The sequence below is a fragment of the Phytophthora sojae genome (assembly GCF_000149755.1).
Source record: "Phytophthora sojae unplaced genomic scaffold PHYSOscaffold_7, whole genome shotgun sequence".
In the NCBI taxonomy this organism is placed as follows: domain Eukaryota; phylum Oomycota; class Peronosporomycetes; order Peronosporales; family Peronosporaceae; genus Phytophthora; species Phytophthora sojae.
Window position 1 is genome coordinate 3,396,595 of NW_009258121.1, and position 13,738 is coordinate 3,410,332.

A 13,738-nucleotide genomic window follows, 5' to 3' on the forward strand; every position below is an offset into this window, starting at 1 on the left:
ACGGTGGAACGCTCCGTCGTGGAAGTATTATATCCTGGCGACACCGCTCTCGATATGGATCAAGTGCAACATGTCTCTGAACTTGCAGGCTCACGGCAAGTAAATACAGAACGACGAACTACTGTCATTGTCTCTCCTTCTGAGTATTTGATGGATACGGGAAAGGTTACGGGGAAAGGTTACGGTAGCTATTTCATCTGTCGGTGGTGAAGTGCTGCTTGCGCACGCTCGTTATGTTGGAATGCCGCGTAACTGTTGGGCTGTTCGTCTCGACACGTATGAGTGTGTCTGCGCTTACTACAAGAATTTTTTTGTCATCGCACGCCCTATGGAATGAGTGTATCCGGGGTTCATGGATACCATCTAAAGGTAAAGTACCGTCGTGTTTGATAGAAGAACCACCCTCAAACCCGCAATCGAACTACTGGATGTCCGACCATAAGCCGAGTTCAACTGGAATTGTTACGACGTATTGATCGCCTTCCACCGCCCGCTCAACAGGGTGTGATACCTCCGAAAGAATCGAAAATGCAACAGTCGATCAAGGTAAGACTTCATATTTAACGTGGAATGGTTACATGAGCGAAGACATGGGCTATCAACCTAGCACCTTCGGCAAAAGTGATGTTGGATTCGACTTCATTCTTGTTGCAGCCTACCAGGGGATAATACCAGTTTCACCTGCCGTCACGAACGTGGAAACACCTCCCAGGAATGACGGTTACTTACTGTCACCGGAGCCGGTGCCATACGGTTTTTATTCATATCGGTGCACCACCCCAATGCCATCCCAAACGTAGCAGCAGCAAGGATTATATGCGCCGTCTATTGGAGACACGTATGCCCTCGCTCCGTATGTTCTACTTAGGCGTCCGTACGGACGTACTGCTTTAGCGTTGCCGGTGCCAGCTATCGATCTTTTGTAGGAGTAGATGCATGAAGTAAATACAGCTTTGGAGCATTATTGTTCAACCATATCTGGAATCGAACTCCTGTCATAAGTGATACTACGCTCAGGAGTGAATTGAATATCTATCACTGTATCAAGTCAAGCAACACCTGCGTTGTAGCCGAGCAACAAGTAATCACGTCCTCGTTAACTGCTATATCGACCGGTTCTTAGTATATGGGCATCCGGGTGGTAATGCGTTCAAGTCTGCCGAAATTAGAGCGGAAGTCCATATATTGTGCCTAATACGACCCGCGATGCGCACTAGGGGCTTGCCTTTAGTTAGTAGTTCAGTTAGCGTTTCTGAACGTTGTAGAGTCGACGCGCCGCGCTGTAGTGTAAGCCCATATTGAGAAAGGCTTACTCTCGGATCAATTCGTACAGAACCCAAACGTGATCTCTCTTCATTTTTCTGGCACGACACACCCAAAGGCGGCGGTTCCCAGGTAGGGTTAGATATACATAGCTTCTGTAAGTCCAGCTTCTCGTGCGAACACATTATGACTCATGATATTTTAATCGATATTGTTGTCGGTGTGCTGCAAACGCTTCTGCTGGTCGTGGGGACCGTTCCTGGGATCCGAAGGTGTATATGCCGCCACCCATTCAACAATATCCGTAGCCGTGTCATAACAGTAATGCATTACTAACTACTGACCCACTTATTATCATCAGTAGCTGGCATCTCTGTAAGAAGAACACTGACGCTGTGGCCTGATTTCGCTTACGGCAATCTGAGCAGTAGGTCACTTTATTGTGTACAACGTCCAATCACTACGAGTCAACAAAAAAAGCATCCTAACCGCGGTTGCACCCATCAGGGTTAGTCACGAATGAGTGGTTCATTCGGCTTTTAGTTCGAAGGATTCTGGGTGCCCCCTCCCTGCTATCCCCCACCTTTCTTTGCACTCTACAAGCGCTACGGGCTCGGAAATGATGGTCGCAGAGCAATGGGTGAAGATACAACGCTGGAAGAGCCATCCGGAATGGAAGACGAAATACTTCATGCTTATTCTTAAGGTGCAAAAAGCCACCCTGCTCACTAGTATTGGAACATGGTCGCCACCTCGATGTGGAAGCCGATATCGCTCGCATGGAGGTGAGTGAAGAATGCAACGAATGTCTCCATATGTTAAAGCGGTCTTGGTGTATTATAAGGCGCGCATGGTAGGTCATGGTCCTATGGCGTTTAAGGAGTTGCATACTTACTGTCGTACCAAACCTAAGTTCATGGAACTGAACAAGAACACCCAGCGCACGCGTGCTAACGAGTACGCAATCAGAGCGGCGTCAGCAGAAGGTGGAAGAGCTCGATCCATCGTCAGTGTTGAAATGAACAGTTTACACAGAGTAGGTAGCTCACTACAATGTATTACGCTTTTGGTTGTCCTATATTCCTACGCCTACTACTCTATATCCGTTCTCGGTACCTGGAGGCAAAAGAGGAAGTGAGCTCGTCTTCGGACTGCGTCCTCGACTCCTCGCTCCTCGGCCTCGTGTCGTCATCGCACTATGTATGGTTGGCAGGCAGCTCTCTGCCTGCACTATCCAGACCGCAGCTGGCGATCTGAACTTCTCTCGTACTTGCTAAAACAATAATAACTTGTTTGAGAGGGTTTGCTTTCAGTTACAAAATAACTCGACTGGCAGACAGGAGAAGCCTGCTGCGACATGATCGTCAGATCATCGACATAGACCACGACTATGATCCAATCTACTCCCACTTTTTGCACGTAGATGCAAACCTCTTTGTGGCAGCGTGCAAAACCCATCGACGTCAAAAAGGTATGTAGGACTTTATACCAGATGCGCGGGGCTTGTTTCAGGCCATAGATGCTCTTCAGAAGCTCACAGACCAAGTGCGCTATGCCTCGCTTCGCAAAACCGTAAGGTTGCCTCATGTAGATCTTTTGCTCTCCTTCCATCGTGCCGTTCAAAAACGCCGTATGGACATCCATCTGGTGGATATGACAGTCCAATATCGTCCCTATCGCCAGCACAAGGCGCAGTGACTCAAACGGGTGCGTATACCTCATCACAGTCTACTCCAAACTCCTGGTGGTTGCCCTGTGCTACGAGGCGTGCTTTGAACCGCTCAACAGTCCCGTCGGCGTTATACTTTACTACTAGTACCCAGTGACATGGCAAAGCCTTACGACCGGGTGGCAGTTTTACGAGTCTCCACGTCCCATTCTCGATCAAGGAGTCGTACTCAAGTTCCAGAGCTTGTTTCCATTGCTCTCTATGAGGTCCACTTAATGCTGCTTTGAGCGACCGTGGTGTCGGCATAGTATGTCCTGCGCAATGTTCTTTTCTAACATCGCCTGGAAGCACAGATAGTGCGCGTATCTCTTCGGCTTCTTCGCCTCTACGTGGGCGGGGTTCGCGCCTCTGTGGCGTATCTACGAGTCTCCCACGTTGGCGTTTCTTTTGAGCTCCCACTGCTGGGTTACTGGCTTTAGTAGCTGCTTCAGCTCTCACTGCCTCAGTAGACCCCTGTGCTCGTGATTCAGCTCCCACTGCTGCCGTGGACCCATCGGCAAGAGCTTCAGCTCCCACTGCCTCCGTAGACTCGGTCGCTAGTGTTTGGTTTCCCTCTGCTGCGGGTGGCTCGCGCGCAGCAGATTCAATTGTGAGGGCCTCTTCGGCCTGATCGAAAGCTCGCTGAACTATGGTGGCTACATTGGTCGTATCAAACAGCACATCACGCGATAAGATGTGCTTGTTGTTGTACATGTCCCAGCGTCTATAACCCTTCGTTTGCTCAGACATTCCGAGAGACCGGCACTTTACGGCGCGAGCAGACAGCTTTTTGTCCTTTCTTAAGGCGGCAGGCACATGCGCAAAGCATACACATCCCCACACAGGTAGCTTGCTCACGTTTGGTGGCTCCCCATACACCATCTCATACGGTGTCTTGTTTCCCAAACGTGCCATGGGTGTGCGATTCTGCACATAAGTCATGTACATGAGCGCCTCTGGCCACCACCTGTGTTCCATAGCTGCATCCTTCAACGCGAAACGAACTCTATCCAGTTTGCTCTGGTGGTCTCGCTCTGCAGCTCCGTTTTCTTCGGGGCTATAGGCGTCGGATGTCTGGGATACGATGCCTTTGCCTTTACAGAAGCTTTTAAAGGCTGCATTCACACCCTTGGTGCCTCCGTCGGACCGGATCCGACGAATCGTGAACTTTCCCTCACGCTCAAGCTGCAAACGTAGCTCCTCTACTTTCTCAAAAACTTCTTTCTTACTGCGTAGGACGTAGGTCCAGCGCCACGACGTGATGTCGTCAATGATACTCAGGAAGTATTTGATTTTCCCGCAGCTGCCATACACTCCTATAGTTTTCATGGGGCCGTTTGTGTCCATATGAAGGGTGCTGATGGGGTTCTCACCTCTAGAGCCCTTCGCATTTCGGTAGGATATTCTCCTCTTCTTCATCTCTGCACAAGTTGTGCAAAAGAATGGGATCTTTCTTAGACCTGGCGCGGAAAATTTTGGCATTCCAGCCACCACTTTTGTGCTCAACATTGCAATTAATGCCTCCTTATTAAGGTGGTCCAGCTTAACATGCCACTCCTGCAGTGTGCGCTCTAACCTCTCAGTACCTAGGCGAGCTAGTGGTTTACAGGGCTCCTGTGTCACTGCGTTGCACAGCAGTTGACGCTATTGCAGTGTTTTATTCTGTATATTGTATGCCCTGTTAATTGCTATTGCAACCAACACTAATTCATTGGCAAAGAACACAAATTTGTACTCGCCAGTTAGGGAACCAAACATCTGGTACCCACCACGCCTGAGCCAGAACTCGCTCAGAATGTTCGAGGTAGCTTCCGGTACTAACGCAATATTTTCGAACATAAAAGGTCTAATTCCTTGTGGACCATGCAAATACAATTTTATCGTGCTAAGATGTATATTTGAATGCTTAGAGCCCTGTGCGAATGTAAACATGTAGGCTCCTTCTGCACAAACCGCGCTGCCTCGCTGGTTAGTCCATGCCCGCACCCTGAGTAAAGTACCCAAGAATTTGTGGTTAGATACGAATGATCGTCTAACAGAAATGGATACAAACTTTGCACCTTTTTCTCGAGGTCAGTCAGCATGCTGGCGAAGCTTTTCGTCGCCTCGGTAATCTCTTGATTGCTGTCCTCGCTTGGCTGTCCTTCCATGTCCACGTCGTCGTCCGATTGCTTAGCGGCGGCTGGAGCCGTGCCCGAGGCGTCAGCTTTCACGGCGTTGACGACGCTCTCCATTGGCTCGTCTTCGTCGCTCATCAGCGAAGCGCCCTTTCCCGGTGTGTCAGGCTGCTGAAAGTTCCTTGGGGGCAGGCTCGTGTACCCACCCATCCGGGGTCGCGGGCAGCGAATCTTGCTGCGCGTCGCACGCGTCTACCGACACGACTTTGGCCAGGCACTCAGCCAATGGGATTTCACGACGCTCCTTGGCCTTGCCCTTTCCATTGCCCTTCATCTTGGGCGTAGGCTCGTGCACTTCCTTGCGAGCCTTGCGGCTTGGGTACGTCCACACGTTGCGGCGAAACACACACGCAGCCCTGTATGCGCGACGCGCGGGGCAGTCAAGCATCTTGTGTGGGCCAATGCCATCCCGATCGTTTTGCGCGCCTGCGCAGTAGTGGCATTTCATGTACCCGACGTTGTAGTGGACGTCGTTGATCGGACCGTCTGCGGCCTTTCGCTTGCCCAGAACGGAACCCTTTGGATTTGCAGGAGCCACCTTGACAGGTGCCGACTTGACGTGGTTGACAGGCTTGCCACTGGCTAGAGCTCTAATCTCGCTCTTGGTTTTGTTACCGAAGATGTTGGTGAGCTTCTCGCTCACCTTCCCCAGCGTGAAGCTCTCTTCCGTGAACTTGACGGAGGAGCCCCACATGTGCCTCGGAAGCACACCGAGCATCATGACCAGCATCATCTTCGACGTGATCATGTGCGTGTGCAGAGCCTCGTGCGCGTTCACATTGACCTGGCTGCGCACGTTGTTGAGGTCTTGAAGGAGCTGGCCAACGCTCTTCAAGTCGGCGTTCACCATCTCCAGGAACTGCTGCACCAGCCCGACGACGCCTGCCGCGTTGCTGAGGCTGTACTGCTTCTCAACAACTCGCCAAATCACATGGACCGGCTCGTCCATTTGCTTGGTCGCGATTCCCTTGAAGCCGCCCGGCAGCGTTTCACACAGCAGCCGCTTGATGTACGACGACTGCTGATTCAGCAGCGTCTCGTGCAAATCGTGCTGCCATGTCGCGTCTTTGTCCGCCGCGGGCGGGCGTGGATGCAGCTCCGGCTGGCTCTCGAGCAGATCCTCGAAGCGCGCCAGCGGCTTTGCACGATTGCGCTGCAGCTCCTCGAGTGCGTGTTGCTCACTCAGCGCCCTGAGGTAGATGATCAGCTTGCTCTTCCACGCAGCGAAGTGCAGGGACTTCCCGTTGAACTTCAGCGAGTCGACCGACGACTTGTCAACCTGGGGCTTGCTCATTCTACTTGAAATGTTGAAATGAACAGTTTACACAGAGTAGGTAGCTCACTACAATGTATTACGCTTTTGGTTATCCTCTATTCCTATGCCTACTACTCTAGATCCGTGCTCGGTACCTGGCAAAAGAGGAAGTGAGCTCGTCTTCGGACTGCGTCCTCGACTCCTCACTCCTCGGCCTCGTGTCGTCATCGCACTATGTATGGTTGGCAGGCAGCTCTCTGCCTACACTATCCAGACCGCAGCTGGCGATCTGAACTTCTCTCGTACTTGCTAAAACAATAATAACTTGTTTGAGAGGGTTTGCTTTCAGTTGCAAAATAACTCGACTGGCAGACAGGCGAGCGAGGCGCGCTCGGCGCACCTCTTCATTCAACAGTCATGCTATGACGGAGGAGGCCTGTCAATCAGTAGCGGAGGACACCGCTTTGTCAGTGGAGAAGATCAGCCAATGGGCGGTGGAGAAAACACCGGAGGGGATGGGTCAATCGGTAGTGGTGATGGTGGATAGCCATTCAGCATCAGGCGTGATAGACCAGTCAGGTTTGAAGGGCGACGGCTTGGGAAGGAGGAGGGCGACGACGACGAAGAAGAAACCGAAGAAGAGTCCGTAGAAGATGAATATATTGGGGGGTCCCGATCTAACGCTTAGGTCTATGGAGATGATTCTGGCAAGCGCACCTACTTATGCGACGGAAGGCTTCATTAGAAGTTTTCGCCGATTTGCTTTGGTCTACCGCTTTGACCAAAGGCAGAAGCGGCCCTGATGAATCGTTTGCCGAGTGGAGCAGTCGAGACGCCGGATCACATATCCACAATTTGCCCTGGCCAGTCGTCCGCCTCTGTGAGGCTAAGGTTTCGTCTCTACAACGGCGGACAAATGATTTGGGGAAGCGAAATATGGCACTGGATATTGAGGGCGTCGGAATTCTTGTGGCGACTTCTCTTATCACGATGAAGATGTTGCATAAGGCTGCCAAAGCCTCGGACACAATCTAGCCCACGCTTTTATGGTATTAGTGGGCTTTAACATCTTGCTAACACGTTGTCTATAAACGTTTTAGATGGAGCACCTTGACCTTGCAGGTAAGTGTTTGATTAGAGCTGCGACCGTAAATCTGCTGCTGGGAAACTTGGTTGGACAGCGGATGGATGTTATGTACGTCTAAAATTCTAGCCTCAACGTCGTCGTTGCCGGGGGGATATTCTACGCACCTAAAACTTTTTTCTATGGTCTTATGACGAAAACAATTCTCCTTCCTGTCAAATGTGATGCAATCGCTGATGTGACATCGGTATCAAGCTGCCGTGTTATCCACGACTCCATGGGTTCATGCTGTTTGAAGTTGGTTCGCGACCTTGCCCAGGACATCTTGCTTGATCTTTTATCACCGCCAGAGTCCAAATGAAGATACCATATACGCTCACGAGTCGGGTATTGGCCTTTAAACAGATAGTTACAACTGCGGTGTTTTGTGCAGGCGGAGTTTGTAGTTTCCCGAGGCTTAGGATCGCCCGGAAAGTTAAGCAAAGGAGGCCTACAATACTTGCGCTACAGACATACTCAAGTGCTTGTAGTACACGTATACTTCTTCCAGCCGTTAATCCTCTCTCTCTGCGATAGCGCGCGAAACGTCAGGATGCCCCAAGCTATGTTCACGTACCCTTAGTTCTTCTATGTGCCTTTTCTCGAGCTGAAATAATCAGTTTATCAATTATACACCCTTAAACCTGCAGCCGAAATCAACGCACCCGTGAAAATACTTGTGTGATTGCTCACGCAAATATTCTATAAATGTATACCACGCCTTGTATAAATGTTTTCATAATTTGCAAATAGTCAAAGTTTTACTTGAAACCTGCATACATTTTTTCCCGTGCGAATGTGTAAGACATTTTGCTTTTGTCTATTGAATCCCTCGATGAACTGTACCCCCGTGGTAGATCGCCAAATGGGCCAGTTCTTCAAGGAAGTCCCTTCGTGTCCAATCGATTGTCATCGGTCTAAAAACAGGAAAGAGTCGGACTTTATACAATCTGATTGGATAAATTAGAGCTCGGGGGTACAGCTCATTGAGGACGACCCTTCACAAGTTACCCATCACTTTATATAGCAAGCCCATGCGGGGGGGGGGGGGTACAGCTCATCGAGGAATTCGGTGCTTCACAAAATAAATGCGTAACAAACTGACTGCAGTTTCAAGACCTTGCCGGATTGTTTTTTATTTTAATTTAGTGGAAATCCCAAATTACGTCCGTAATTTTGAACTAATTCCAAAATGCATCCGTCTGAGTATTTAATGGGGAAGTGCACTAATAAGGTAATTCAGCAGGCGCGTTTTGCGACATTAGGCCAGGGAGGCTTCGAGGAGCAGGGAGACCTCGAACATCGACTCGCATTCAATACAGTACCGTGACAAGCATTCAGTCGGTTCGGACCGCACAAACGCTCTGTAAGAACGTACACAGTAAGGTGGCCAAGATACATTTTGTATACATGATACAAAAGATGTACATGGTACAATATAGTGTCAATGCAGTAAGTGAGCACAACCACTAGCTGTGGACTGTGTAGCATAGTCACTTTCCGTACTGGGAGCGCATAAAAATGAAAACTCTACTGGGCAAAATCATAATCGGGCTTCTAATTTGCTGCGAATCAACGAAGTCTTCATCCCTTTTATATTCGCGAAGGAGATGATCGTCTAAAACGCTACGTGAGCAAATCGTCGGCAAGGCATAATTGGTATACATCGCTTCTATTGTGGTGACCACTGTTTTCGGCGTGTGTGTTTGGAAATTAGTTCAAACTACGGACGTATTTGGGACTTCCCAATAATTTACGTTTCTCCAATAGGAATGCAGTATTGTGCAAAAACATGACACAAAAACTGTAGTTTAAGGAAAAACTCAGGGCGTTTTAATGTTAAGATAAGTGTAGTTTCAAAAGCTCAATCAGCATTTATTTTGTTAAGTATGGTAAAATCGTTTGATATTCCGCAAACAACTAACATAGCTATCCATTTTTCCCAACCTATTTGTTAAAACGCGTCTAAAACAGTTACAGGAGCCTGTATGCGCGAACAAGTAGTCCAAACACTGATACGTCATTTTTTGTGCTATTCATGACGGCGTTTATATATATATAATTTAGTGCACGGTGTGCGAGATTTAGGTACCAAAATACATCATCCGAAACGATGAAAATAAGACTAGATACTTTAACAAAACCTCAATATATTGAGTTAACCCAAGATCCGTAAGCGCAACTTGTTCTGAACTACGAAAACGGAGGTGTTGCGCGAAGGGGGGGGGGGCAGAAACAGCTTTTTGGCCGACATTTTGTTTACCGACATATGGTCGACAGCCATAATATTTCGCAAAATGGTTCACCTGTTTGACCGAACCATTTCAGAAATGGTCAACCCTTTTTCGGTACGAACTCCAGCAAACTCGGGTGGGCAACACCAGAAGTGTCGGCTACCTTTCTGTTGTAGGCCTCCAAAGGATTATTTGTCCTATTGACAATCTCGATATGGTGTCGATCATTCCCGAGACATTCCAACACGCTAGTTCATACAGCTCGCACCACGTTGATACGAAGTACTCCCAAAACAAGTCCCATTTGGCTTTGCGCTCGGCCTCAACAGGCTTTCCAATCAATCCGTAAAGCTTTTTCATTACGTGAGGGGTCCCTTTCTCGTAAAGCGTTTTTGCAGGCACGACTGTGAGCAAATTGAGTATTGCACGAGTCATGGCCTCCTTTATCTCTTCCTTCGCAGGCCTCCCTAACTATGGGAAATTCCCTGATTTCTGAAAATAAGCTAATTGAGGGATGACCGGGCATTTTAGGTATGGTGAGGGATGGTTTTACGTATAGTAAACTCAAGATAGTATATAGTGACCCATAGTATTGACTATTCTACATCAGAGTTCCGAATCGCAATGATGCCGGAAACTCATTGCGAACCTATATCCATTGCGTTCTTCGAGCTCTATCGTGGCAGTATTAAAAACAAACTGTCTCGAGTGTCTTACTAAAACGATTTAGCGTCTGAAAGCGATGTCTAGGACACTTTTCCCCGGCTTGTCATACTATCCGTGTATTTTAGCGCGGCAAGAATCGGGTCTTAGGTTAACTTTTGTCGTTATTATATCGGAATGGACTGCGTGACTCTAGTTCTTGGATTTAAACTCGTAGATGCAACTTCCAGAGGGCATATGATTTGGAGACCCCCGGTCTCATCTGAGATGCACTGGAAGTTGCCCATAATGGACGAGCTGAAACGAGTCTGAGGCTTGTAGCTAGTATAAGCTTCAGAGTGCTCATAAGCCGCATCTTGGCGCTATAATTCCGTGTTGGGGCGATGATATTCCACAGCAACGTGCAGAACAGGGGTAAAACTCAGATTTTCATATATTTTTGCGAGGGATGAGCGGACGCCTTAATATAGGTATTGTGAGGGAAATCGAGCCTATTTCCCTCCATTAGGGTGGCCTGCTTCCTTCGGGATGCGCAGGTCGATCATTTTTACGCGGATGGCTTGCTTGCAGTGGAAAAGACAGCCGACTATGTGCGTGCTCTCCAACAGATCTCGTACACCTAGATGAAGTGCCTGCGCGAAGTCGCAAACCACGCCTTCAAGCCAACACATTATGTCGGTCTGGATCTTGACCCACTGAAACGCGTTCCAGTACGATCAGTGGTCTTTAGCGTCGACCAGTCGGTAGCAGCAGGGGGTGTACAAACCATGGACTTTGCCGTAAGTCATTACGATGATGGTCTGTGAGAAGGGTTTCGGCGTGGTGATGAAGGTTGCGTCGGATATTACATCAATCGGATCAGATCGGGGTGACCAAAACCAACCAAGCGGCTTACCATACCCTCAATGGGATCCGCGAGATTCACTTGCAGGAATTCGCGCGGGGGGGATAAAGATCTGCCGGATTTCTTAAGTTTCAATGGCTCGGAAGACATCTCCTCCATTGGCGTCGTTGCGGCAGCGCTTGACTATACCGATCCCTTTGGACTTGGCTAATATTTTAAGCCCTGCGCCCTTCTCGTGCTCCCTAACGATCTCGTCCTTCACGTTGCGCCAAACACGAGTAGGGACGACTCGCAAATCTCCGAGACTGCGTACTTCTAAAAGCTGCCGCATCTCGTATTGCACATCCCGTACGATGATACGGTCATCGTTGATGCAGATGTGTTCACCCTTGATTTGAACAAAGTCATCACCAGTGGCGATAATACGAGCTTTGCACTTGATCTTTCTGCGGACGTACAGGCAATAACTCACAAAGCTGGTACACTGAATAATATTCAATATATTAAGCTTCCTCGGACATTAAAAACCGGCATAGTTTTCATTGGACAAAAAAATCATTTGTACGAAAAATAAGAAAATATTCATGTGTTGTGTAAAAAGAAGATACTATTATCAGATCAATACCTCAGGATACCTAGCAATTGCTTTCTCAAAGCTACGAATTACGGTGGTTTCCGCTATTTCTTCCCAGGCCGCAATTGTAGACTCAATTGCACGGAGGTGCTTTTGCTTGGCAGTGCTCCTGTAACACCCCGAAACTTCGACCGAATTTTGTTTTTAGTGGGCCAATCACGCCAATGTCGAGCGGTCGACAAGCCGCGGAAAATGCACCACTGCAGCATTTGCTTCTTCGAAAACGACCCGCTGTCCCTCCTCCGAAACATGTGAATTAAAATTATCAAGGAGACATTTTTTCTAGCGACCGCTGACGGTGCTGAGGGCTTTTTTGGCTGTCCATGTAGCTTGCACACCAATCAGGCTCTAGTAGCCACACGTAGTCGATCATTGCATGTGTTAATAGGAACTAAACAAACCGCAACAACCCGTATTAACTAGTAAAAGCACATACTAGAATGCTAAACTGACATTTTCAGAAGACATGTCTGTGTTTTTTTCCTACTAATGCCGGCGTTTTGAGCCTGCCGTCTTTGTAAGTCGTTGTCTGTAGTACTTGGCATGTTTGTGAGAGCTCCTGTAGTAGTAGTAGTGGTCCCCGTATTGCATGATGGACGAGATGGAGAGATGAATAACTGCATCAAAGCTGAGGGCGTAGAGCTGTGTGGCGAATATTCACTGGGCAACGAATTCGAAAGTGGGGAACGAAGTATATGCATTTTATTGTCGTGTGTAAAAGTAGATAATGCTGTGGGGTATCATAAGAACGTAAGTACCACGGAATTATTATCCTAAGAATCCAGAACGAGGCATATGTAACCAATAATTACCCTAAGAATAGTGCAATATGAATCTATAGTATTTATCTTGGGTTCCTGTTTTAGGCACATTTTTGGGCATCAGCAACCCTTCTTTACGATAAAACGTAGAAAGTTACTTCAAACGTTTAGGCACTTTTAGCCACTTGAGGCATTTCTTTAGGCACGCATAAACTTCTCCCGATGACCGCCTGCAGCTAGATGAGTGTGATTTCGGCCTTGACGACGACGGAGAGTCAAGTCAAAGAGTGCCATGGACCCCGATATGGCGTTCAACGGGGCAGAACGCGCTGGTAGTGTACCGCGACGAGCTACCGAGACATGCAGTCGATAGAAGCAATCAAGTCAACTGTACTATCAGCCATTTTAAATGATCGTGACTACAATCTACGTCGGCAGGAACATCCGATGAGGTATCAATTGGTACCGTGTCGCTCCAATCATTGCAAGGTAGAACAAAAACGGGTACATTGTGGCAGTGCAGGAAACTCTGCCTCGCTTCCAGTACACGCGAGATGTTTCAGCAAGGCAACCACATGATGAACACAAACAACCCTCCAACCCCTGTCGAGCGCATGCTAACCAAACAAATAAAGAACTATATTGTGGAGCGCTTAGGTTCTGGAGAAAAATCTACAGCTGCAAGGCTTTACACACTTCTTGGCATGCTCGTGGATGATCGGTGAAAAAGCAGGTCCAGTCCCCCAACAGAGCCAAGGTACCGACTTTGTGAAGAATTGGCGACGTAAAACCCCCAAGAATAGTATGACGCTACTCATTTCGCTACGCGATGGCCACCTCTACGACCAACAAAATTTGGGGGAGTTACCAGACACCAAAATGGTGATTCTGTGCGATTCTCAGCTGGCCACCGCACCCGGGAAAATGGGGTGGTCTCCCATATGGGCGATGGCTATAAATCGTATCCACTGAGAATCGGAATGTCCTGTCTACGTCTCACTAGAGAGTACATCGCTGTTCAAAATTTTGGCGACTGCACGACGATCTTTCACATCGACAATATGCATAGTATGGTC

At 48.4% G+C, this 13,738-nt stretch overlaps 4 protein-coding genes across 4 annotated transcripts; 1 reads left to right on the forward strand and 3 right to left on the reverse strand.

Moving 5' to 3' along the window:
• Positions 1–4,940: 4,940 nt before the first annotated feature.
• PHYSODRAFT_336954 (hypothetical protein) lies at positions 4,941–5,226 on the reverse strand (the record flags this gene model as incomplete). The annotated part of the gene is made up of 2 exons (XM_009534570.1): positions 4,941–4,958; positions 5,032–5,226. The coding sequence occupies 2 exons, from the start codon at positions 5,224–5,226 to the stop codon at positions 4,941–4,943; spliced, it is 213 nt and encodes a 70-aa protein (XP_009532865.1).
• Positions 5,227–5,251: 25 nt separating this feature from the next.
• PHYSODRAFT_336955 (hypothetical protein) lies at positions 5,252–6,442 on the reverse strand (the record flags this gene model as incomplete). The annotated part of the gene is made up of 1 exon (XM_009534571.1): positions 5,252–6,442. The coding sequence occupies one exon, from the start codon at positions 6,440–6,442 to the stop codon at positions 5,252–5,254; it is 1,191 nt and encodes a 396-aa protein (XP_009532866.1).
• A 4,949-nt stretch (positions 6,443–11,391) lies between these two features.
• PHYSODRAFT_516626 (hypothetical protein) lies at positions 11,392–11,715 on the reverse strand (the record flags this gene model as incomplete). Its single annotated transcript, XM_009534572.1, has 1 exon — positions 11,392–11,715. A coding segment is annotated over one exon (324 nt), but the record flags the coding sequence as incomplete, so codon positions are not given.
• A 1,661-nt stretch (positions 11,716–13,376) lies between these two features.
• PHYSODRAFT_517670 (hypothetical protein) lies at positions 13,377–13,634 on the forward strand (the record flags this gene model as incomplete). The annotated part of the gene is made up of 1 exon (XM_009534573.1): positions 13,377–13,634. One exon carries the CDS (start codon positions 13,377–13,379, stop codon positions 13,632–13,634), a length of 258 nt encoding a protein of 85 aa, XP_009532868.1.
• Between the last annotated feature and the right edge of the window lie 104 nt (positions 13,635–13,738).